The 26,289-nt window shown below is 41.2% G+C and overlaps 1 protein-coding gene across 1 annotated transcript in view; it reads right to left on the minus strand.

Annotated features, from left to right (window-relative positions):
• PTPRG (protein tyrosine phosphatase receptor type G) overlaps positions 1 to 26,289 on the minus strand; it is a 311,473-nt gene that overhangs the window by 22,351 nt on the left and 262,833 nt on the right. Inside the window, exons 14-15 of the mRNA XM_042015311.1 lie at positions 20,824 to 20,915; positions 8,380 to 8,471 (exon numbers count right to left, since the gene is read on the minus strand). Of these exons, the coding sequence (XP_041871245.1) occupies positions 8,380 to 8,471; positions 20,824 to 20,915 (184 nt within the window). The remainder of the gene's footprint in view (positions 1 to 8,379; positions 8,472 to 20,823; positions 20,916 to 26,289) is intronic.

The raw sequence follows: 26,289 nt of genomic DNA on the forward strand, positions 1-26,289 counted from the left end.
TTTATAGCTTTTATATCCATGTGATGCTCTCAAGTAACAATTGCTTCTCTCTCTCTTCCCAACCCTCCATAGGGAGAAACATACTGTGCTCAAGCAGATGAGCTGAGCAAAGACAAAGATGAATCAAGCAAAACTCTCAGCTGGCCCTAACAGAATTCTCATAGTTCCACTTCTACCATATAAAAACCCCCATATTAAACTGTGCTCTTCCCCTAATTCTGCCTGTCAGCTCCAGCAAGCAAGGGATTCCAGATTACACAGTGGGCAGGATCAGTTCAGCCTAAGTCATATTTGGAAAAGCAGCGATATTTACATGTTAGGTTGATTTAATGTAATTCTGTTTTACCTATTTTTGCATTTAGAAATAATACAACATCACTGCTGTACCGTTACAGGTCACTCCTAAAAAATACCCTGCCCTTTCTGAAAAGCCTCACATCAAACCCTACATCCCTGTATCACTATAAAATTCTTTTTAGAAGTTACTGGCATTGAAAAATTTATGCCAAATGCAGTAGAATTTAATACAGATTAATCCAATAAAGTTCTGTGGAGAATACTCTGAGAAGTTATAGAATTTAATAGGGAATTACCTCCCTGCTAAGGAATTTTCTCTGACAGTTTAAATACTACATAGTAAATGTATCATTTTCTATTACATTCTATAGGATTTTTTTCCATAAGGGAATTGTTGGTGAGGTTAATCATTTTAATTAACCTTTTTATGTTGATGGTGACTGTTTCCTTGACTGTACATGTTCCCAGCTAGCCAATATAAAGTTAATAGAAGAGGAAGATTAAGGTAAGATGGTGAAAAACACAGCAATGGAAAAGGAGGTCTGACGTTGTGACAGCTCATGATCTGAAAATGGCTTTTCTTACCACATAACATTCTAAATGGTTTTTAGTACTCCAGAAAGATGTTGTAATGGTGGCTTCCTATGCCTGCACAATGCAAAAGCACATCAAAAGGAGACTGTTACAGAATAGCTTCCCCCTTGCCAATATGCTTGAGCTATTTTTGTCTTTTTAAAGTCTTCAGCCCTCCCCTGTCCAGTCCAGGACACAGCTGAGACTTTGGGACATTGAAGGTGTCAACAAGAAGGGGACTGAGGACATCCTCCAGCTCCACGCTGGCCTGGGTTTGGCTGTGCTGCATGGACAGATGGGGTTGAGAGCAGAGGGTGGGTATCCATGCTCTCCCACCTTCCGAGGCTCAACTCTCCAAATTCTAACAGCAGATTACTAAACCACGGGCTCCCCCCACCAGCCAGTAAGGCATAAGTAAACATTCCTCTCTTATTAAAGCAGAGGTGGCTGCCTCTCGTCAATGCAAAAAAGGCTGTAAGGAGACAAGACAAGTTGCAGTCTGTTATCTGTGCCTCTGTTCAGAGTACAACTTACCCCTTGGCAGAAGAGGACACCCCAGTGTTAATAAATAACACCCTGGAGAAAGTCCCCAAAAGTCCCCATCTTAATTATGGTGCTTTCCCACATTTATGTATATCACATATTTACTTTCCCATCATTTTCTGTTGCTTATGCAATGAATACTCTGGGATTTCTAAACCTTACTGGCTACCGAGTCCTTCAGTTGCACTTAAAACATCACCATGACTGCATTATTATTACAACCTACGTTTGCAGGCAGGTCTGCTCACTGCAGCTCAGCCTAAACAAAGTCCTCTTCCAGCAGGCACGAAACTGCTACTGGCACCTTGGAGTAGGACATATAGTGTTCATATTGCCACGTTCATAATTTATTCATAAACTTTTCAGCTCTAGAATATTTCCTTTGGCTTTCCTTAATCCTGCTTAGTCTCTTCCATGGATTTTAATGGCGGCTGGCTTGCACACTGCTACTCCTCATGTTTAACTTCCCAGAACACATTACTGTCCCAGGATGAATGGATACAGGCTTTACTCTGTCCTTTCAACTTATCCTTGACAACCCAAGAAACCAAAGTACATGGTTTCAATTGACTCTTAGTTACTGTAAGAAGTGCTCTAGTCTATGCTATTATGGCTAATTTACCTTTTAATTATATTGTCCATGCTAATGTTAATTGGAATATGATACACCCAGGTTTAACAACCCATTTTAATTGCCTTTCTGAAACAAGTTATGGATTAGTTTCTTCTAAACTTCAAAGAATTTCCATTTAAGTGTAAAATCAAACTGCTCCAGTGTCTTGCCGGCAGTGTAAGGTTCTGAGCAGGAATTTTTGCTACAGTGGCTGAGCAGCAACTTTGTCTCTTGGTTTGGCCTTACAAAGCACTGCTGCTGTTGTTTCCCATTACTTCAGGCTGATGTCCTGGCAGGGGCTGATCTGTGAAAGCCTATGAATAGCAATGAGGAGGAGTCACAACAAAGAAAGGATCCTAATCTGAGTGACTAAACCTGAGAAGATCCATAGCAATGTTTTGGTATTAACGTTGATATTTTTCAGCATGGAAGCAGGTAGTGCATCCACCCCCAATATCAGTTTTGATCTATTATTTTAATCCCAAATTACAAGAATTCTGTGGTAGTGCTCTTGCTGTTTGTTTTATCACAGCAAACATGAAGACAGCATACCAACAGAGACTGCAGATAGTATTTGAAGACATCTCCAGGAACAGTGTAGATTTCTGTAATAATTTAGCACTGGTATAAACTCTCCAACAGCACTCGAGAAAGGGGTGAGTTGGGGACAGCCTAGAAAGAGGGGAAAATAAAGAAAACAAAAGGACTCAACACAGAAATAAAATCAATAGATAGCTAAAAACTCCTGCAAATGCATGAGGGAGGAAAGGATGGTGGGGCGGAAGTGACAGAGTCTGACCAAGACCTTGCATTGCCCAGCCAATGGCTCGTCCAAGCGGCGCTTCCAGGAAGAAACCTTGGGAATGGGTGTGGTACTGTGGTTAGTAACAGAAACCCCAGATATTGGAACTTCTTTTACTGCTTCTCTTCAACTTCATCTCTTAATTCACAATGCCAGTTTCTCATGGTAGGTGAAGCAGTGCGGTAAGAATTGAGAACTCCAGGAAGGCCCTATTCTGCAGCAATCCTTCCTCCTCCAGCTTCACCGTGCTGCTTCCCTCTGGTTTCAGTACAGCAATACACAGGCTGAGAATACCTCTAATTAAGGCAATTTTGGGCCAGGGTTATGAAACATTCCTAATGCAGCATTGCCTGCCAGCAGCATGCTTTTGAAACGGCATCTTTCTACTGCCAAATTCCTTGGTGTAGATGGAGCTATAAGCATGTGTCTGGTGTGAGCTGTGTCTAATCCGTAAGGGATGTCAGTGTAACTACACTGAATTTTTAGTGTCTCAAGAAGTGTGCAAAGTGCAGCATTACCTGTCTTCAATGCAACCCTTTGCTAGAGAATAACGTTCTGAGGTCCCTGCTTAAAAAGAGTCAGTGACCCCTGCCCTGAGCAGCAGCAACCATGAGAATAACATTAGCAAATCCCTGCCACATCGCTGGAAATACAGATTTATGTTATTTTCTTACATTTCAGGACATTTAGAAGAAGGTGCCACTGGAGTATAAAGATATTTTCAATTTATGTGACGAGGGAGCTGGACAGCCTGCCTCCAAGTTCAGTGAATCTGTTCAGACTCCAAATTGGCAATGAATCATGACGCTCACACGGCCACAGGCAGCAGAGGTCTGCAGAGACTGCTTTCCTCCTCTCTAATCACTCCCCCAGCAGCACTGACCAGCCCACTCCAGAATTAAGGAGGAGGGAAATAAAACTCTCTGATCTCTAAAATCCAAATGATGCATTAAACTGTAAAAATTCACAGTTAGCTTTGGGGATGGAAGGTGATTTCTTGGCTTAGTGTTCCTTTCTAGAGCAAAAGGACATAATTGCTCAAACAAACTTACTCCGTTATTCCAGTAACCGGACAGGGGGAGGGAGTGAAAAGCTCTGCTGTGGGAGGTGGCACTTCACACTTTCTGATACAGGAATTTGGAGGGCACATGTCCTATATAGTCAGGCTGTCGGGGAATAGAGGATGACAAATGTGACATCAGTTTTGAAAATGAGATCCAGAAGGGGTTTTAGGCACTGCAGCCCACTACATCTGACTTCTCTGTGGGGCAAACTGCGAGACTCTGCAATAGAGCAGAGCTAGTGAATGCCTTGAACACACTGGGGAGAGGTCCCTGAAGAAGTCTGCAGGCTGCCTAGAAGAGAGCAGCATATCAATTTCCAGAATGTGTGACCAGGCCTCTCAGAAAATACTACTAAAAAACCTGTTCTGGTTTTGGAGCATAAGGAAAACTCACCTTGTGCACTACCAGGTTAGAGGTGGGACTCACCTGCCCAGGAATTGCCAGTGTTCAGCTTTCACTGGTGGGACCTTACAGGGACCTAACCTATTCATAAATGGACTGCAGAGGAGACAAAATGTGTTTACAATACGAAGTTATTCAGGATAATTAGAACAAAAGCTATTTGTGAAGGGAAGCTGAACAATCTTGCAGCACTGAGTGGCCGAGTGACAAAATGGCAAATTAAATTCAATGTTGATAAATACAAAGTGATGTACTTGGGGAAAAACAAGTGACAGGTTCCCAATTTGCTATTGCCATTCAGTGATGAGACCTTGGGGTCACAACCAATCATTTTCTGGAGGTGTCAGCTGAGTGCCCAGTAGTTGTTAAAAACCAACTACTATGTTAGGAGGGAGGAAAGTAATAGAAAACTGAAAACGTCACTGAACTCTGCAGTAAAACCACCTGTCATATACTGTGCACAGCTGTGGCCTTCCCATCTTGACAAAGTTATGGTAAAGGAAGAAAAAAGGTACAGAGGGAACAAATCAATGTAAATCTGGAGTGGCTTCCTCCAAAAAATCAAAGTAAATAATTTAGACTTCTTCAGATTTTAAAGTGGATTATTAAGGGGGAATATAATTGCAGACAGAATCATATGAGGCATTTTAAGTAAACAGGGATGCACTTTGTAATGCAAAAACTAGGAGGCACGAAGAGAAGTTATTCAACATGAATTAAAAGCAAAAGGAAGTCTGTTCTTGTGGAACAAATTGTAGAATTCATTGCCATGGGATGCTTTGGACACCAGAAGCCTAAGAGGGTTCAAGAAACAATTAGAAATTTATGGAAGAAAGGTCTGTCAAAGACTGTTAAACGTAATGATGCCAAGAAAATCTCTGGGTAGACAAGGAATAGATACAATCTCTGGCTCAGGAAGCCTTTCAATCTCTGTTCAGTCCTGCCCTCAAACCCTGCCCCAGTACCCCTGTAAAAGTGTGGTACCTCATCCTGTACACCATAGCAAAACAGTGCTGGAGCTACCTGAGAGCAAGCCAAAAACCTTCCCTGAACTTTTTTTAATCTAGTACTGAACAAACTCCAAGGTTGAATACAAAGAGTTATATCAGAGACCAGCACTAGTGAGGATCTTTATTTTAAAAAGCTGTTTGTTGTTCAGTATTTCATTGGGTCCTGTATTTCTGATTTATATCAAAAATTGAAAATTCACGGGACTCAAGGGAAATCTTTAAAATTCTGTATATACAAGAAAGCCCAGCTATCATCAGACAATAAAGCTGGCTACTTGCACTATGATTACCCAAAGGGAATAAGGATTCATTTTAGATGTACTTTCCAAGGGAAGACTTGTGAGTTCAAAGTCCTTCTTTCCTCTGCACACAAAATGCTTCCTAAGAACATTCACAAACTATTTAGCTGTAATTACAGCTCAATTTAAGAGGAGGGAGTATTCACACAATTTACTATCTGTAAAAACCAACTCAACACAGCCCTAAACATGCTGCCAAAAACAGAGGAAGAGACATCAAAATCTAGCAACAAACAAATGGAGGATGCTCACGTTCCACATCGGGCAATGTATGTGTGTGCCTAGCTTAGTCTTTCCTTTTGCAGCTTCCACCTTAAACGTCCTGCCACAGAAATTTCTGAAGAGATTTTTGATCCTTTTTTCTTTTAACAAAATCTCATGCACTCGCTACCTTTGGGAAGATTTATTTATTCTGCAGTATTGATCACATTATTTCAGTATCTCCTTGCCATCCTCTTTTCTTCCCCTTTTAGATAGATGTAAAAAGCCATATTGTTTTGTATGACTGCAGAATCTATTACCTCTTTTCAGAAGTTCCACAGGCATGAAGGCACTATATGGCTGGGGTACTTTTCACCCACAGGCTAGTAGCCCTGTAACAGTGGATTTTCTGTTTTAGCTGGAATCTTATTGTTTCTCCATAAAATATCAGTTAAGTCTTCCCCATAGCTGGCAGATGCAACTCCAGCACATGGATCATGGCTGGATCTGACTGGATGTGAGAAGTTGCACTGCAGCCACTCCAAGAGCTACCCTATAAATGTAACCTCAGGTTCCACTATCCCTCAGCCATTCTCCAAACTGGGCTTCTGACCTCTGAGTCAGTTTGAGCACTTGAGAAACATTTTACCTACAGGCTCTATGAAAAATCCTGGGTTTCAAATCAGGACCACGAGGCCTCAGCAGGGCAGAACACCAGCAATGAAGGGGAGCCAGGTGGTTTATCCCAGACAGAGATCGCCTTTTCCCTATTCCTACTCCTTACTCCAGCAGGAGATTTCATTTACAGTTAGGAAGCTGAGACCTCACCTATGGAGAAACACATCTGGAGTACCTATCCCAACTTCAAAGCAGACACGCCGAGTTTTAAGCCAGCAGGGAATAGAATTTGGTGCACACAGTGCAATTGGAGGAGTTTAATGTCTCTTTGGAGGGGACCCTGCACTCCCCAGAAAGGGACTAATTGGCCAAAGCTCTCTCCAACGGGCTGCCACAGCACAGCACTCACAGCAGGGAACTCCAGGAGGAAGGGAAAAAATAAGTGTTTTTCTTTGCTAAAACACAGACGGAAGGTATCCAATATTTGTTAATAGCAGTGATTTTGTGGCAGCTGAAGCAAAGCCTGCTCAAAGCCAGACCAAGTTTACAGATGTGTTGTTGATTATTTTGAATAATTAAGTAGTGTAAAACCCAGCTGTGATGAATAGCACTGGGGTCGCAATCCATAAATAATTGAGATGAGCAAGTCGCGTTTGATCATCCTGATCAAATTCTACTCTCTGGAGAATAAATGTTTGTCCTGAATACCATCAACATTGTTAAATGCCTCAATATTCCTGCTCAGCCATCCAGCCAGCAGTCAATTGAACTAAATCACTCTAACACCTTATACATTTGCCTTCCTCATGAATACAAAATGCTTCTAACTTACACAATGCTTTTTGGGCATCAGACATAGCAGACACTCTTTATAGACAGTAACCAAACAGCAACAATAAATGTTTTAAATGATCCCATTAAAAACAATTCCTGCATACAATCTTGTCTTTACAGTGCAGTAAGCAAAGAAGCTGTAGATATAAGGCCACCTATTCTGGTTCAGTGCCTTGTTTATAAGCAGAGCTGCTGCTCTGATTCACAGGCAGCAGGCAAACACACTTCCTTTTGCTCACAGGGAAGCCAGTAGTGCAACTCCATGTGATTTCCTGGGGCTTCTCCTGTTTCTCAGTACTTCCAAAGATCAGCAGTGAGTGTGATTAGACTGAGTGAAGGAAAAGCCTGTCTCTGCTGTCTTATGCTGCATGATGTTTACCATCCTTGCATAATAGGAGTTTGGTAACCCAGAGGTAGAAAACTGCTTTCACTCCATTGGAATTATCTCCAAATGACAGCACATTTATAGGTCAGAATCTGTTCTACACAGCTAACAGGATGCAAATTTAAAAATAGTCACATTAGGTAAATACCACCAACTAAATCCCAAATCCCTTCTCCTTGGTTTTACTGGAACAAAAAAATCAATGACTTCAATAGCAATCTCTCCTGTCTGAACAGAGCATGAACAAGGACTCAAGGAACTGACCCACAGTTTGGGTTTTCATCAAAGATCAAATTCTACTACTTTTACTCACTGCAAGCACTATTTTGCTACTTTTGGACTACTCAGGGTGTATGTGGCTTTTCTGATGACTAAGAGGAGCAAACTCTGGACCAAGAAGAGCAAAATAATTGTAAGAAAACCCTGGAGTTAAAAATGACTGTTTGTATCTTCATGTTGTTCCCGGGGGCTTGCAGGCAGCTTTTCCTATTTAATAAAAACCTAGGAGGGCTCCTCCTTAAAGACACCAAATCTGTGGTGGTTAAAAGGCACCTGTATGTGTCCAGTCCCACATTGCTCACAGCTGGTAGCAAATTGGTATCATCCTGTTTCTTCTGATATATTTGAGCACTGCATTTACCTGACATGACATCACACAGATGTCACACAGTCCCCAATTATTAATACACAATTCGCTTTAGGAAAGCAACATTTTATTGGTGGGTCATTAAATTGTACCTCAAAGTCTTCCGAGAACCCATGCTGGTTATTAGAATACAGCTCACTGATGTGTTTAACAAACTGCTTGACTGGAATTGCTTCCATATCATCTGTAGGGAAAAAAAGAAAAAAGATATTCAGAGTTGCTCTTTGTTTCATACATAAAACTTCAGGAGAGGAAGTCTTCACTCGATATCATTTAGATCTGAGTTCCCAGGGGCAGAACTAGTTCAATATGCAGTAAGAAGAAATCTTTTTGAGGCCAGTTTTGAGGTAAACATTTAATTGTATTTCCAATTCTAAGCACTACAGTTATAAATACTGAGAGCCTGTTCCCTGGGATGCTGATTTACAAAGTCCAACTTAAGCTCAAGGATCATTAGCTCTTGCTCAGTTTGAAGATGGCTGTGGATGGGATGAAGAAACCTCCTCTCCTTCCACATTGTATAAAAAGAACAGAAGAGACCCCAAATGTGAAAATACAGTTGCGAATTACTCCCAGTAAGTTTTACCAGACTGAGCAGACACACAGGCCTTTCTTATTAATGTTATTAACTTTTTCCCTTTCACACAATGATGTAGAATCCAAATGGACTTATGAAACTGCTTCTGAGCAAAAGAGCAGGCAAACACAACAGCCACACTAATTTGAGTTCTCCCTCATACCAGACATTATTCATAACATTGACTTTATATTCCACTGGACCATTTGCTCTTGCACATCACAGTGCAAACGCTGCCCAATATACCAGTAAATCACCCTTAGATGTCTTCTCACAAGAAAGAAGTTGAAGACTCTAACTGAAGACAAACAAGACTGTTTTGAGCACTTGGGACTCCAGGCAGATTCTTATAAAGCTGGGGTGTAGGATGGCTGCCTTATTCCTCTCTTTGGCTCTTGAAAATGGCCTGGATATTGTTATAACCACCACTGCAGTTGGTAGAAAAACTGCGCTTGCCAAGATTCACTGGTTAATATTTTCAGTCTGGCATTTAGAAAATGCAAATTGCTGTACAACTGTGATTACTTACAGCATGTGAAATAATCGATTGCCTGATGGCTACTATTGTCTGATTGCATGATTTTATGGCAATACCCTGTATTTATATAATCCATTTAATATTCTTCTAAAGATAGTATCTAGGTTATGTTTACTCCTAGTAATTCAGTGGTGTATTTTTGCTCCCATTTAGCAGCCATATGGTTTGGTGCTACAGCTGCATTATGATCTAGATTCTTTTCCTTTTAAACATCTACATTATGATAGAAAAAATCCAAATATTTCTACAGATACTTAGCAAAATTTAACGATAAATAAATAGATGTGACATTTACTGTATTCAGAGTGAAAGATCTTTGGCAGCTAAAACCTCTAAGCTGTCACATATGCTTTTCTTAGCAAAGGGTATGAAGATCTGTATGTGTAAATGAGGTTCTACTTTGGCAAGAATTTTATAGATCCCTGACAATCTGATTTCTTTCCAGCTGATGGCAGTTAATATTGACCATGTCATTACTTCTCTCCTTTTATTTTATAATGGATCGCTCTAAGGTGGCTTTTTGCATCTATTGACATTTTCAGATCTCAGTCAGCTCTCTTCTATTTTATTTACAAGGGCCAATTATTAAAGATATGTTTGCAATCTGGTCACCTCACAGTGTAGTAATGCTACTTTAATTAACCACATGCTCATTTACTGAATAATACAGAATTTAAAACATTTAACTTCTGAATGCTCTTCTTAGCAAAAAGTTGCAGCCTGCAGAAATGCTGGCATTTAAAAATATTTAAGTGATAACATTTATTCTATATAGTATTGGGAATATCATCATTTCGTAACAACATTTGTATCAATATTTTCACAACCAAGACATTTAAATGGAATGATATATAGGAACAGCAAGAATCTGTAAAACAGTATTTCCTCTTCTGAAAAATAACCCACACATCCTAGATTTCCTTGAAAATAGCTTGTGCTATGATAGCAATAGCATATAATCTCACAAGAAAAGTTCCATAGTTATCATTTGGGTTTTTTCCTTGCATAGTTTTAGCTCAACTGAGACCAACCAAGATTGGCTGCAGCAGACCAGTGTGTCCAAGCTAATTTTGTAGAAGGCAGAATTTAACTTTAATTGCGATCTGAAGCAAAAAATACATTAGAGATAATCTGCTCTCCAGTCCATTGAATTCCCACCAACTTCAAGGAAGGGTCTGCACCAGAAATCCATGCCAAAGCAGGGTTAGTTTTCTTTTTATCATCATCACTGCATGGTGGCAGTAAGTCTCCACCTTTATAGCCACTGCTACTTCACTTCTCTCTTGTTAACTGTCCTTTAGTGTTTCTCCTCCCTTTTTCCTCTTCTGCATTTTCATTCTAACTCCCTCCAGAAGCCTTAACCCAGTGCAGTTTCTTACTCTATTTGATAACATGGGTAACAATTACACATTAAATAATTAAATAGGAAGTATTTTTGACATATGAGCTCACTGGGTGAGAGGGAAATGAAGTTGCCCATCAACTCAGGAAAACTGCATTGGAGCAGCTATAATTGTTACACATTAGAAAGATTAAAATCAGAACCATGAACATTAGAAACTCAAAAACAGTTTAAGGTTTCCAGCTTTCAAACTGGTGGGATAACATGGTCCAACATGGCCTGTGATGGTACAGGCACAGCCCTGAGGAGATGGGCAACCAACAGTGTGATAGGACGTGGCTCGTCCTCCCTGCACACCCACCTTGCCCCAGCTGATGGCCACAGGAAAGCAGCAGGACAGGAGATAGAGCCTATCACAGTAACCAGTGAAACGGGAGAATGCTGAAGTAATCTGGGCTGGTATTCTTCTATTCATGACCTCCAATTCCAAACTCCTGCTCAGGAACACAAATCACTTTAGCTGGATACAGGCATGCTTAGCCATGGGCAGCTTGCCAGGCCTCTGGTAGAATGGTCTCAGCACTTGGGAATGGTCTGAGCTGACATTATCTGGAGATGGCTGTGACCTTCTCCAGGAAAACCAACAGATGTAGCTAGATGCACAGAATCTGCTTTTCCTTTAGCTATCATCAGCCCAAAGGCTGACTAGGCCTTTTTTCCATCTTAAAGCAAATAGACTTCAATGACTGTAATTCATTTGGTCGATTGAAGAGATTAATAGAATCCTATAATGGCTAATTAGCAGCTCTCCATCGTTCTGTCCATATTCGCTTTTGCACCAATCAAGAAGCTGGAGTGACATTTGATACTGTCAGTGTGATCCTCACATTTTGCAAGACCTACACATTATTCAAAGAGAAGAGGGAAATGTTTTAATAACATACCTTCACCTCTAACACTGCGGATGTAATTACATTTCTGTCTAGTTTGGGTTTAGCCATCTGTTTTATCAGTGTCAATAAAGTGATTCTGGATTTACTTCACTATGAAATATGAGCTGAATCTGGCACCATAATAATGTACCAACTCTTTGTGTTACACAGAGAAAGAAGTATACTCAGATGGACAATATTTTAGTAATATTTTTTATAATCAGATAGTACTGAAGCTGACACGTGGGGCATTATGTTTAATTTCTGTGCTAAATATTTAACATATATTGGTGGAGTTCCCATCTTGACTTGCTGGCCCAAGCCAAGCACCGGAGAGGAGTATCAAATAAACCCAAAGGGAAGCACAAGGAAGCTCATTTCCTGCCACAAAGAGACAATACCAAGAAGAAAATCATGTTTGTTTAAAAAAATGACTGTATAGGAAAATCTTTACTAACATCTCCTTTTTAAAGAAATGGCAATTGCCAGTGCAGAATACTTAATATATTCCTTCATAAGACAGACACCTTCAAAAGAAGCCCAAAGCGTACAGAAGCAATACAGTTCGAACAGGGTTACATTTTAAGTTCGGATAATTAGTAATCCTACCAGGAAGGATTTTCCCATAGCTCCCACTTAATAAGCTGCCTTTGTAATGTTAAAGCAGTAGGGGCCAATTTCAAAAGAAAAATTGGATATCCTATCAGAAATGACATTTCCACATAATAGGGTCTCAGATTCATTTTGATTCATTTATAGTCTGAGAGCTCACCAGATAGTTTAGTGGCATTGTATTGGAATAGATGGGTTTGGGTCAGGAATTAATGCAGAAGGTCAAAACCAAAGTGCTTCCTCATATTACCTTTAGTTAGCTTGGAGTTTTGGTGTTTCTGAAGACCAGATGTTTGACACATGAAATAATCTTGGTAAGAAAATTCTCCATGTCTTTCATTCTGTCTATAAATGCTTTCTGTTTTTCTGCTATTACCTTACCCAGCCTTCTAAATCCAATATACTCCCTGCATCTTATGCCTTAATGTGAAAACTTACTTGGATGGTTTGTGAGTCCCTGCACTTCAGTCTCTCATTTACTAAGCCACCTGGACTCATGTGCCATGGCTGTCACGTGCCTTGGCCCATCTGCTCCCACAGCAGGCACTCACTGCTCTGTGCCATCCCTGCATCCCAGGAGCACCTCCATCAATTCTCAGCATGTTCTTCACAGCTGTCTTCAGCCAAAGAACTAAGGGATCCTCCCACTGGCCTCTCCCTGCTTGGGGAGCTGAGCAGTGACCTGAATTCACCTGCTGATCTGGCTGATGATAAGAAAATTGATTTGTGGGGAAGGGGAAGGATTAATTGTTGTTGGGGTAGATGGATTGATCCTACTCATTGGGATGAAGAATAGCAAAGTGGCAGGGAAACTTCTCTTTCTGAAGGCAGCACAAACCTAACTTGGCTTATGATGATCATTAAACCAGTGACATGGTTAGGGACATTAGTCCTTGAGAATCCACCCTCAACAGTGTATCCTTGGAGTTCTCATTTTCTGCAAAAAAGTCTTTCCGAAATATCTGCCAGTAGGATTGTAACAGGACTGGATTTGACCTCTTACCTCACTGAAAAATAACATATCTGAAAAATGCTTTCCCATATCCATAGCAAACAAGCACCTTTCTGGTCCCAGCAACACTCAATCCTGGGATGCTATTTCATCTTTCACTCTCTTACTCTCCATTCCTGGAAAGAACATTGAATGCAATCACAGGATTTTTAAAAGATATTTATTTATTGTTAACCACATTTAGTGAAGTTTCACGGGTTTTTTACTTTTTCCAAAGAGGGATGGAAAAATTCTGCAAGCAGCTGGAATACCTAACATCAATACTTAGGATGCATTTCACATAAAATGGAGTCTAACAGCCATTGCATAAGCTAAAATACTTATCAGAGTGAAGGCTGCAGAGCTATGGCAGCAGGAATAACCATGTGGAGTGTGATATTCTGTCTCTACAAGAGTGGCTGATCATATAGAATACTGCAAGGATGAACAGCACACCGTTGGGCAAAATTCTGCCCCAGCAGAGGTTATTAAAAACTCCCATCAATTCCACTAAGATCAAGTGTCCCCCTCTAGAGAAAAGCTTAGACAAAACTATATAAACCTACAGACTGAGCATCCATGCCAAAATGCACATACTTAAAAGGGCCAGAAACTTCGCATGCTGCTCAAATTTTGGCATAGACTGAATTTGAAATGTCTGAGCAGACAGACATAGCCAGCTCCTGCTCTAAGTCAAGCAAATACTACGCTCTAAGAGTAATTCCACATGTAAAACAGGGTGGTGCCCAGTTTTCTTCAAACCATTTTAGATTTAATGCAGTTGAATTATACACATTTACATTGTCCGAGCCTTTAATTCTGCAGTATACTGGCTTTCCTTGCATAACTATTTAAAGTAAGAATGCAACTGCAGCCATTGTATTTCAATTGGAATAACTAATCTTTCTGACTGATTGCATTTACTTGCTGTATAAAAAATTGCCAGAAATAGAAGAACAGTTTTATTTGTATAAGATTAGTATCAACTAATTTATGATTAAAAAAAAGTCATTAAAAACCCTAGTACTGAGAAGGTGTCTGCCTTCTGTGGAGATCATATCTCCATAAATACTATAAAGGCTACGCAGTAGGTTTCATTCTAGGACATCAAAATACCTGCTGAAGATCTCTTAAGGGTGGCATCCTCCTAAAGTCACTGACCTCAATAATAAAGACAAATTATAAATTAAAATTAATTAAGATGAATAAGAAATCATTAAGAGTTGATTACTGGGGACCTATTCCTCATTAATGCTCACTTTTTTGTAATTATGTGTTTATGAAATACTATTTTTAATAAAAACCACCTTTCAAAGTGAAAAGGCATGGAAAACACTTTGAACACATTCAAAAGTCCTGGAAAGACAGGCATGCTGAAAGATAAACAGGAGTCCTTTCAGTAAGATAATTGCTATCTATTTGTTATAATCAAGTCAAATGAATGGAAGGGCAGGTTTCTGATAAAGGGGAGACACATGAAAAAGCAGAATATGAAAAATCACCTGTGTAATTCTACATTCATCTAGCTACATTCATCTCTCTTGCTTCAAAACTTTATCTACTACAATGCTATTAGCCATCTGTCAGTCAGGAATATAAAGATGCTAATGATAAAATTTTATATGTGTCAAAATAAGAGCTCAGTTTAAATCTGCTTGTACAAAGATTAGGTTATTTTTAATTATAAATGTAATAGCAATACACTTCTTCCCTTTAAGCAAAAAGCCGATTTCAGTCCAAGAGAATGAAATAATGTGAATTTTTCATTAGCCCATACATTAAACATGATCTTATTTGGTATTGCGAGCTAAGGAACACAATTTTAATCTCACACATTTCCATCCTCAGGTCCCAGTTCCTGCCATCAGTTACACACAAGCCTCACATTTGAGCACATAAAGATCCAACTCCAGGGCTCTGCCTCCCAGTGTGAAAGCTCTCCAAAAAGGAACTATCTGCATTTCCCATGGCCACCATAAAACCACATTCTTTTGTGTTGTAGCCAACTCCTGAAGCCTCAACCTGAAGTACCACAACTACATATCATAGCATAAATTCTTCAGCGTACTACTGCAGGAGCAGGGTTGGTACCAGAGCAAAGGAAGGTGGATGCTCCCTAAAATACCTTGATATTTTCTTGGCTTCAGAGGATGGCTGTGTTTACTATATTGTGTTCGTGAATTTAATTGAAGCTGAAGATAGGTACAATTCACAATGTGGTTCTGGAACATAAATCCACAGGGAGTAGAGAGCAGAAATAAAGTCTTAAACAGCTGAAGAGCACCACCTGTGTGCTCAGTGAAGAGCTTCATGCCCTTGAGAAAGAAGTCCTTGGCTGCAGTTAGCACAGCTCCTGTGCCTCACAAGGCTCACTGTGCTCAGTGCACTGCCACTGTCACGACCGCAGACATATCCTGGCCTCTGCTCTTTAGCTCTGAGTACGCAACTTGAGACAGCCACACCTTAGCAGAAAACAGTAAGATACCAAGCCTGTGTTGGGAACCTGCAGTTTCCTTGTCAAATGAGATACTCATTACTGTCTCTTAATGAAAACAGTTTGTCAGAGGGTGGATGCTACCAGAACACAGCAGCTGAGCGTGTAAAAAACACGTCAAGTCTAACCACTGACATTTGTCATGAAAGGTTCAAGGCACTATTCAAGTTACTGAAGAGCTAAGAATTAATAATATGGACTCATGGTGGGACTCCTTGTAACCATGAGGAGACAGAGGGAAATGGAAGAGGATCATGGGTGCCCTGGCCTTCACACCCTGGTGGGTGTGAGGTGGTCAAAGCACCTTTTCATTGCTATTCCTCTATTTCCTGGACTTGTGCACCCACACTGAGACATTCTTGAAGAAGCATAAATATTTCTCCATCAGATTCCGCCACTAGTTTTTTAAAACACATTATTAATAAACTCCATGGCTAGTTAAAAAAATTCATGTACTGCCATTTAAACCTAAAACTGAACATACCATGATCTGACAACTGGGAAATGTTTCTTAAGTCTTGTAGTCTAGACACACCTGAAATGATTGGCATAATCTCTGAGAAATTTTACTTACACTAAAAATATAAGATGTGAAATACTTCTAGAAAATATGGTAAATCAATCAGCTGCATTGGCCAGCTGTTTTGTTCTTTATGATTTGTGCTTCTCTGGACTGTAGTCAAAACTACACAGAGTTTTCCCATCAGGTCAAGCCTCAACTACCTCTACGCTGATCTCACCACAAGTTCTACTGACATCAGTGCCACAGCATCCATTGTACCCATGGGCTAGGCAAGGAACCAGTAAAGTCACAGCAAGATGCAGAACAACACTCCACCCAAGAGCAGGAAAACTCTGAGACAAAGGAGAGGAGAAGGGTAGAAGTGGAATTTGTATTTATTTCACTGTTTGATATCATCTAAGTTGCACAGAGCTGCACTGATGTCAGGGAGCAGGTCTTGCTAGGAGGAGAAAGGAGAACTGCTAGGGGATGCATTTTGGTTTTGTGGTTGCAAAACACACAGGCCTGCAACTGTGATGCTGCTGTTGTTGTACTTTCCCAACTCTACTGAAAAGTATCAAGTCCAGAAAGATCCAGTAAGTCAGTCACATACTGACCAGCAAAAGAGAAGACCAAACAAACAGAAGCAGGAACAGCTTTGCTGAGAGAGATCTTGCCCAGACCAAATGTTTTAGAGAAGCTATCCAGCCAAAGATTGTGGATACAATATTGCTGCTAGCAAGACAAATTCTTGCTAGCAGCAATATTGTATCCACAAAAGATGATGTGTATGTGGCCAAAATTAACTGACATGGAGGCAAAGAGAGAAGAGTCAGAGAAACAATTTTGTTGGGTGGAACGGCAGGGGAGTTTTCAGAAATCTGCCATTGATTACAGATGCATAACTGTTAGGTGCAAGGCTTATACAAGTTGAGATTTATACCTCGAACATAATATTCAGTGGGTGACTCAATTACTAATAACACCTTTGTCATGTGTTTCTCTAGATCAAGCAGTGCAGATAATTGTGAATAATGATAACGATTTGGATCTCAGAGAGAATTTGCACAGATAGGCACACACCTATGGGTGATGTGGCCTCCTGCACAATAATTAAGGACGTAGTCAAGGGAAGTGGAAGAGAAAATAGATAAAATAATTCCTCTGCAAGAAGATTTTTTTAGATTTCACACCTGAAAAGTTGTACTGTGTGCCTATAGCAGGTAGCTGGCAGACTGATTTAGCACTCATAGACCTGAGAAAACAGAGGGTTTGCAGAAACAAGAGCAGGACATTGTGCAGAAATAAACACAAATGCTACCTCTGATTGTGCCAACACATCATGGAGCAGAGTAGTGGCACACAGAAACACCAATGCTCTTCTGAAACCTCGAGCTGTGTCAGGACCATGCTGTGCCTGGCTCCCAGACATGTGACAGAGCCACACCTGGGCCAGGACCAGCCAACTCACACCCGCTCAGTTCCCTCTGCCCAGAAGCTCACTGTGTGCTGAGATGGGTCTTGGCAAACCTGCTGAACATCTTCAGCCACACTGCTCTAAATTGCCATCAGTGTGGCTGCTTGCTCTTAACCAAGAGCGGAAGTTGGCCCACTGAACTGTAGGAGGTAGAGGCACAGTTCCACAGTCAAATTCCTCTTGTAGGAATGGGGTTTCACAATCTAACAAGGTTACTTTAAAAAACTTGTTTCTGTGAAAATGACACTTACATTTTGCTTCTAGTATCAACAAGGCAAGTAAGACTTTCTCACACCCTGCGGCAGTTTCCAGAGGAAAAGTTCAGAGTCTCATCATTTCATCAGTTGCCAACAGTTCAGAAGAGAATTTTGTCATTTCATGTTCTTAAGGCATTTCAGTGGGCTGTCTACGTGGGAGCAGCAGCTGATGTCAGGGAAGACTCTCATCTAGCAACAGGTATATGGCAGAAAACAACCCTCTTAAACATCTCCAAACAAGGAAAATGCCTTAGAGAGCTTCAAGATCTTTCAAGGCAGTATCTCCCATCTTTGGAAAAAACCAACATAGCTGGAATTTTTCTCTACTAACTTTGAGCCTCATTATGGCTGAAAGTATCCATGTATTAACTATTATCCCTGTACAGGTAATAGGTAATACTCACAGCGTGAGGCACTTACAGAGCATGATTTGGCTTTTGGTGGCCTAAATAGCTTTAATGCCAGTGTCAAGATCTTCAAATTCACCAGTTCATTCTCTCTGAATGTTTTCTGGGCAAGATTGAGCTCCAGATTAAGGGCCGTCCATCTGGATGTCTGCATGCAGGTGTCTCTGTATGTCCTTTATATCCATAAAAATGTTATCATTAGATTGGGAATTCAAGGGTTGGATTCACTTTTGCATCCAACTAGACTAAACCTCTTTCTAAGGCCCAATTCTTGATGTGCCTTAATGCTCATCAGCAATCCTTGCAGATTTTTAATTACAAAGCTGCTCCAGGTGTCCGGATTTTTTTTTTGCTTTATAATTATTTTGTACTTGCAATTTCTTTTTTTCTGATTGTTCTTTTAATAAATTGCTCTTAATTATTTTAATTAATAACCAAGAGTTGTCTTATTCCTCACAATCTGCAGTGCCCCTTATCAGGAGTGAGCAACTCTTTATCAGCATTACTGAGTTTGAGCACACCACAGTGAGCACAACAGTGACAGTAGCATCATGTTTCTCACAAAGCTGCCGTGGTCTCACAGCCTGGCTTACTCTAATCACAGGAAATGTCCCCAAAAGACAATGTTCTCTTCCTAGTCACTTTCTGCTATGTGTCAGAACGGCTGCTGCAGAAGCATTGGTGCACATGCTGCCCTGACAGTACCTGCTGCCTGCATGGTTTTAATGGAACTTCTTCAGCCTACACTACAATTAATATGAATGCACTCCAGTCTTAATGGACTGACCATCAAAAACATCTCTGTGCAACAGGAAAGAACTGCTGTCTCAATAACACACGCAGCAGCATGAGAAGGAGCCTTCTGCTGACTTCTTTTATCTAAGAAAAAATTGTCTCAATTGCAGTAAAAATACTACACTTTGGCCAAAGAGGTTTCTCTCTGAAGGGAGAATTTCTCTCCTCCCAGTGCCTTGTAGGCATAATCCCCCTGGGTTTTGACAGTGCTGTGCCAGAGTCCAGCTTAGCCCAGCCTCCCCTTCCCCACAAGCTCCAAGGAGGTAACACACGAGAGCAGGCATGGTGGGATCTTTGAATTGACTGCCACAAGCAGTCCCAACAGGCATTTGTTCCTCTTGGTTTCAGAGTATGAAGAATGGAGTTCTCCAGCTATTTAAGTACTTCTGTGAAAACTAATCACTGATGGTCTAAGATTAAAACCTGTCACCTCCTGTTACCCTAAAGGAGAAGGATGACTTCTTGCTAAGGACATGAGGTGGCCAGGACATGCATTTTAGTCTCCAGTAGAAAGGAGAGAGGACAATAAAAGTGCATTTTCTTTAAGTGGTATAGCATCAGACTGAAAGGCAAACTGCCTAACGCTTTCTGCAGGAATGTAACAGCTGACCTTTCTTACTACTTCCCATGGGTACTTGGAAAGATTCTTCCTAGAAATAAGTCACACATGTCTACCGAATAAAATCAAGGAAAATATAACTGGACTCTTTCACTTTTCTAGGAAGCAAGTTTCTTCAGTGTCTCAGAAAAGGCTCTGAATGTTTTTTGGTAAAATGAACCTAATCAGCTACAGATTGAATCCCAGATCAATGATGCAAATACAGACTATGACAAGGAAACTTAAAACACCTTCAAGCAAGACGTACAAGCAGACTGAGGTCAATACAACATTTTTGGTATCTTAATTCTACCTGTGAGAATGACCATCATCAAACAAGGCAGTGGCTGCAAAGGCCACAGTAACATCACAGCTTCAAGGCAGCAGCATCCTGCACTTAATAATTTCCAGGGGAAATGCCTCATGAAGAGAGAATAGCACTACACTCTGCTTCCAGCATCACTCTCAGTATAGCTGTGAGGAGAATTTGACCTTTGGTAACTTTATTAATACCAAATTAACAGATGGCTTTGGACTTAGGATTGTTTGCTTATCCCTGTGTCTCGCTGTCCTTTCTGAGAGCCCCAGACTCCACCTCTATACACGGTGAAAGTCGAGGCAAGGCCCCCAGTCTCAAGAGAGCAGTGGAGGTGAATATCCCTCCTCTGCAACCCGCCCTGGTGGAGCAGCTGGTTTCACCCTGGATGCAATGTCTCAGTGTTTTCAAGAGCTGTTACTCATGTTTTTGACATTTTGCAAAGGTTATTCTGAAATTTCTATTAAGACAAAGTGGGAGAGGTGCCTACAGAAAAAGAGGCACTCGAAGCCCCATTACGAAGCACATTATTGGCACTCGGAGCCCCATTACAAAGCACATTAAATTAAATGAAGCAGCACAGGTACAACAAATTTCTACCAAAACCCCAGGATTTATCACAAGAATAACCTTCTCTTCTTTGTGTAATTAAACCAGACTCCAAGCAGTACAAACACAGGAGATTAAGCCCGTCTTACCTGGAATTGGTATAATGGGAATACTTTCATTGGGGACCACACGGGGGGAACTGCTGTCCTCCACATAGAAATGAGCAGTCTGAAAACACTTTCTGTTAAAGAAAAAAGAAAAAAAAATAGATTCAGGGTGTGAAAAACTGTGCTCTGAAAAAACTTTTGCACATGTTCTGTTTCTCCATTTCTGTTCCATACTTTCAGATGTTATAATTTTAAAACATTGATATGTGAAAAGATACGTTTGTTTTCTACAATTACAATCCTAATTCCAGATTCTGGTGTGCTCTAATTCACTGACATCTGACATCCACCCATCATAAATGCCTTACATATTATTGCTAAGTACTATTGAATATGAAATTATAAAGGTTAGTAGCTGCAAAACAGGTTTCAAATACATCATTCAGAAAGAAACTCTGCACACAAGAAACACCTTCAGCATACAATTCAAGCCCAAATCCACCTAAGACACACAATTTTCAGGGAAAATACACTTACTGTAAAGTTTCTGCTGTGTAACAACCACCAGTAATACAGCATCTGTAACTGCTGCATATCATGATGTTCTGCCATAAAAGTTATCCTTCAAACATTAGGTTTTTTTGTTTGTTTGCTTTTTAACACTAATGCCATTTAACCTTCATCTCATCTTCCTCCTGCAAACTTGTATTACATATGCTGGTAGAGAAAAATCCAATAGACACTTCTCTTGGGCCCCAGGACTCCTCTCTAAAAAGGTCTATAAAGAAGAGCCAAACTTAAAGCCACCTGACTCTTTTTTACCTGTATTTAATGCAAAGCAGAGAGCACAAGCTGGTCATCACAGAAAACGTACTGAGCAAAATAACATCAAGAGATCCGGGGAGATTCTGCATGGTGATATTGACTGAGGCAGGGTTTTCCAATGCCAACGTCACTGCTCATTGCTGACTTAATGAGCTGCTTGAGGCTTGAACTGAATATTTAATAAGTCTTGCTTGGTGTGAGCAGCTATTGTGGCAGGAGAAGTGTCTGTTCTCATCTGTCGAGGTGCTAAACAATAGCTCCCCAGTGCAGAAAGATCCCCTTCACTGCCGCCCTTCAGCTGCTCCGCAATACCTGGGCAAAGTTTGTGGGGACCTGGTGAACTGTGCCTTTGTCAAGCTGCAGGTTCCCTTGCTCAAACATATTTGCACATGTGGCTTCCCAGTTGCTGCCTTGCAGTTCCTGCAGTTTGCTGCTCCGCAACTCGGGCATTGTGCTCTCCATGCAGAGCCCATCAGCAGAGCCAGCCCCGCACACTTGGGTAAAGTCATTTGTGCTCCCTTTGCTTCCAACATCCATACATGCCAGGGAGAAAAAAGTCACTGAAAACCAAACCAGTCTCTTAGGTGAAACCAGGATCTAAATTATCACAGGTGCTTGCATTCTGTGCATCTGTGCTTTCTAATGCACAGGCACAGTGCTCTGTAATGCAAGCACAAGCTATGGCAGCACCAGTACAACTTAAGAATACAGAAGCAGAAGAGAGTGGATTTCACAGCATGGAGTCACTGTCTGAGAGCAGCTTTCTACTTTCAGGCATGATGTCTTGCATTCTGCTGAAGTTATATATTTAGTGAGTATACTTTTGTTAAGAAACACCATAAAGTGAATTCACACATGAGGATGCAAGATGTGCATTAATCTCACAGCATTTAAAAGCATGGGTTGAACTCCCCCCCCCACCTCACCACTTGCTCCCTGTTCTCATTTTCTTTTTGGCAGCCTTTATTTTGGACAATGCAGACCCTGGGGGCACACAGCAGAATAAATCAGTCACACATAAAGAAGAAACAATGAATATGAAACAGGCAAAATGCTCCTGATTTTGATGTATTTGGGGTTCTTTCCCTTGAGTCAATACTACGGAAATGCTTGAATGGCTTCTCCTGGTAATGAAGACCTTAAAAAGGTGTTTGATAAAAAGACAGACCTTTATGCAGGGATTTACAGGATTTTTTAAAGCTGATGATATTGAAGAAAAGCAATTATTTTTTGTTAATTTGTTATTTTATATTTTGAGAGGCTCTGAGAGGCTGGCATTATGGTTTTATACACAGTCATGAGATGGCTTTTTCTTAATAGCCTGAAAACATTGTGTCAGATAATCATACTGTGCAATATTTTAAGGCCCTTGATGGCAATAGCTGAATACCCAGCCCAGAGCAACTCTGCTGAGCACAATGTCTTAAATGAATATTTCACATAGTAAAGTTTGCTACAATCCTTAATGTAATTAAAAATTCTGCATTTTAGTCCTGGAACACTTTCTGCAGCTGTTTTGCAAGACACCGAGTCACAAACATCACACTCTTGTCTAATGTACATATGTAATGCAGCACTTTCATTACTTTACAGTACTGGATTCTGGCACGTTAGGTGAAGGCCTGTCTGTCAAACTTTTTTTTTTTTTCTCTACTCGCTCATAATAGCTGTAAATATTCTAAGTTTAGCCTTTACAGCTGAGCTCACTGCACACAGGACATTGCATCCCTGTCCTGGTGACTCCTTCTGTGTCTCAGATCTTTAAAGATCTTTTATGGGTTTAACAAACTCGCTGGATGAATTTTCCAGCAAGTTCTGCTTACTGGATCTGTTTCCCATGCTGACATCTTTCCTCTGTGCAGCTCCAGGGGGAACACACATCTCAGGGTGCCAGGCAGATGACTCCAGTTTGTATAATGCCCATTCTTCCTGAGTAAGGAAACACCTGGTCCCAAGTAGAGCCTTCTGGAAACTCATGTCTGGTTTGTAGTAATAAATACTGATAGCTGCCATCAAGGCTACTGAGAGGCATCTCAGACAATTCAGTATCTGCCTCCACCCCCATTTTAGGATGCTCCTTTCTATCCCCTGGAATTTCCCCTCCCCATTACCTTTTCCTCCAGATACAAACCTTAAGTGGCAGCAGTTGCTAAGGCTACAAGAGGCTGCAGTAAATCTGAGTGTGTACATGGGGAGGGCTGGATAAAGGAAAAGGATGAAAGCAGGAAATTGCTTGTTTCGAGCCACCAGAGAGGGGAGAGAGGGGAGTGGATAAAGGGCTAGGCAAGGTGCAAATCTACACCTATTTTCACATGGGCACTTCAGTCTGTAACTTTTAACCCCAGTGTGTATACATGGGTGGGTGTTTGCATATGTGTGTCCCTTTGCTCAGGAAACCAACACTGTCAGCAGAAAAAAATAACAGGCCTTTCTTCCTAATAGAAGGAGTCCATAGTGAATGCACAACTGGGATTGTCATGGCATAAGTGATTGTTAAAATCTTAACAACTGAAACACTAGTTTTAGAATAATTATTGTATTTCTGCAGCACTGGTTGAGGAAAAACAGATCACAACCTTGATTTCACTTTCAAAATATTTCGGGGAGCCATATCTTTTCTGTGAAATACCAAACAGTCTGTTGTCTCTGAAATATGCCCATGAGCAGTGAAGCACACCATTTTCTCTAGCCCCATATGTTTTTGTGGCTCTCTTTCCCTGGGGTACAATAACTGTGCGAGATTGTGGTGATCAGACACACAGTTGTCACATATGGACCCAAATGCAGAAGTAAAACAATGCAAGATTAGCATCTCCCCAGAGAAGCAGCAGAGGCAGGGTCTGGAATGCAAAGACAATGTGAGGGAGAGCATCCCCCTGCCCTGAATCTTTCTGCAGAGATACTGGCTGTGAATTACTAAAGCAAACTAACAGGATGCAAAGCCCAGAGCAGCAGCACCTTATTACTAAGATAAAAGCATAAAAATATGCCAAGAGATGGTCCTGATTAACTGGGTTAAATGCTTGTTCCATCTCTGCTGAGCAAAATAACAGATTAACTTCTGTAAAAGAAGAGATGCCTTGTGAGACTTTGACACTTCAAACAGGTTTCCTTGGTTATTAGTTACTAAAGCTCAAGCAGCTTCTCCTTTATACTCCTCTAAAAGCAAGAGGGAGAACTAGGTCACATAATGGCCTGAAAGCATGGATGCATCTTATTTTCGTGTAGAAGGTAATGCCTCAGTGTTAATACTGCCTCCAATACAAACACAGCTCGGTCGCAGCCAATGGGAGTGCTGGGAATTGCTCCGAGGGCAGTGCCTGGCCTTTACTCCTCCTTACTGGCTTAGCACAGGCAGCATCCCCTGATCTGTGACGACAGGCGGGATCTGTGTGCTCCGGAGCAGCCGGGGCAGGGAGAGAAGGAGCCAGGATTACAGCAAGGGACAAGTGATTGCCTCTGCAGTGGCTGGCTGGAGTCACCAGGGCAGTGGTTGAACACAGGAAAAACCAAAGGGGAATGTTTCACATTCTGGGGACACCCAAGAGCCATGCCCTGCCTCTCACTGAAGCAACCAGCACATTCATTGCTCCTTGTTCACTTGCCCTTCTCTTCCAGGTGTTGATGTTGGCTGGAGCAGTGTGTATTCCCTCTCCAAGGCCAGCCAGATTTATATTACTTTATTTCTGTACTAGCATCCAGGAGCTCTAGGCTCTCTTCCTGGGTCATTACCTGCGAAAGGATGACCAATTCAGGGGCAGATGGCTTGAAAGGGTCCTGCAGGCCGATTCACTACTGTCGGAGCAGGGCCAATCTTGTCCTTCAGGCACCCTTCCTCCAGAAGCAGCCTGCCACAGACAGAACCTCTGCAGAAGGTACATTTGTTAACAGAGGCCAACAGTCCCTGCAGCCATACAGACTTTTACATACAGTTTTTAGCTGGTGAGAAGAACAGGAAAGATGGAATAAGAATCAGACCAGCATCTGTAAGGGCCCTCTAAACCAGGCTGCACAGGACATGGCTTAGTCTTTATCAAATGCAACCTGGATACAGGCATTCATTTCCCATGCTCCTCCATTATGGGGGTGTCTGCAACTAACTCCCAAACAAGGATGCAAGGACAGGAAATGATCCCCTTTCACTACCACTGTACATTCATTCTCACTTTCAATAGAAGAAAAGCTGCTTCAGATTCCTGTTGAATTGTTTTGCATGTTTTTCAGGAGACACAATTAAGATTGGTTTCTGCTGGCACCAACAACAGGGCATGTATGCAGTCAACACATGGCTCTGCACTTTAAACTAGCTTCACTATTCCTTGGCAAGCATTTGTCACTGTCAGAACTGGCAATGACTCCTCAGAAAAGAGCACAGACTTCGGAACAACAGAAGCGCTGCAAATCATGACCATGTCACCAGCAGAGCAGTGGATGGGAGCCTGGACAACAGCTGTCTGCAGTCTGCACTGCTCTAGCTGGGGTCATCAGTCACTGATTTTTATGAGCAATAAAACTGACTCAAGCGTTAAGAAGAAAAAGAGGAGAGAAAACCATACGAAAAAGCAGATCTTATGAATATGAGTAAGTGACCCGCATGGAGCAGTGATATTACATTCATTGAATCAGAGGGGCATCTGCATTTACTCTTTTTTGGCCAGAAAATGGCTTATATTGCCCTTATTT

Source organism: Corvus kubaryi, unplaced genomic scaffold (assembly GCF_017639235.1).
Source record: "Corvus kubaryi isolate FWS band 111438036 unplaced genomic scaffold, C.kubaryi_AGA036_p1.0 136, whole genome shotgun sequence".
NCBI lineage: Eukaryota > Metazoa > Chordata > Aves > Passeriformes > Corvidae > Corvus > Corvus kubaryi.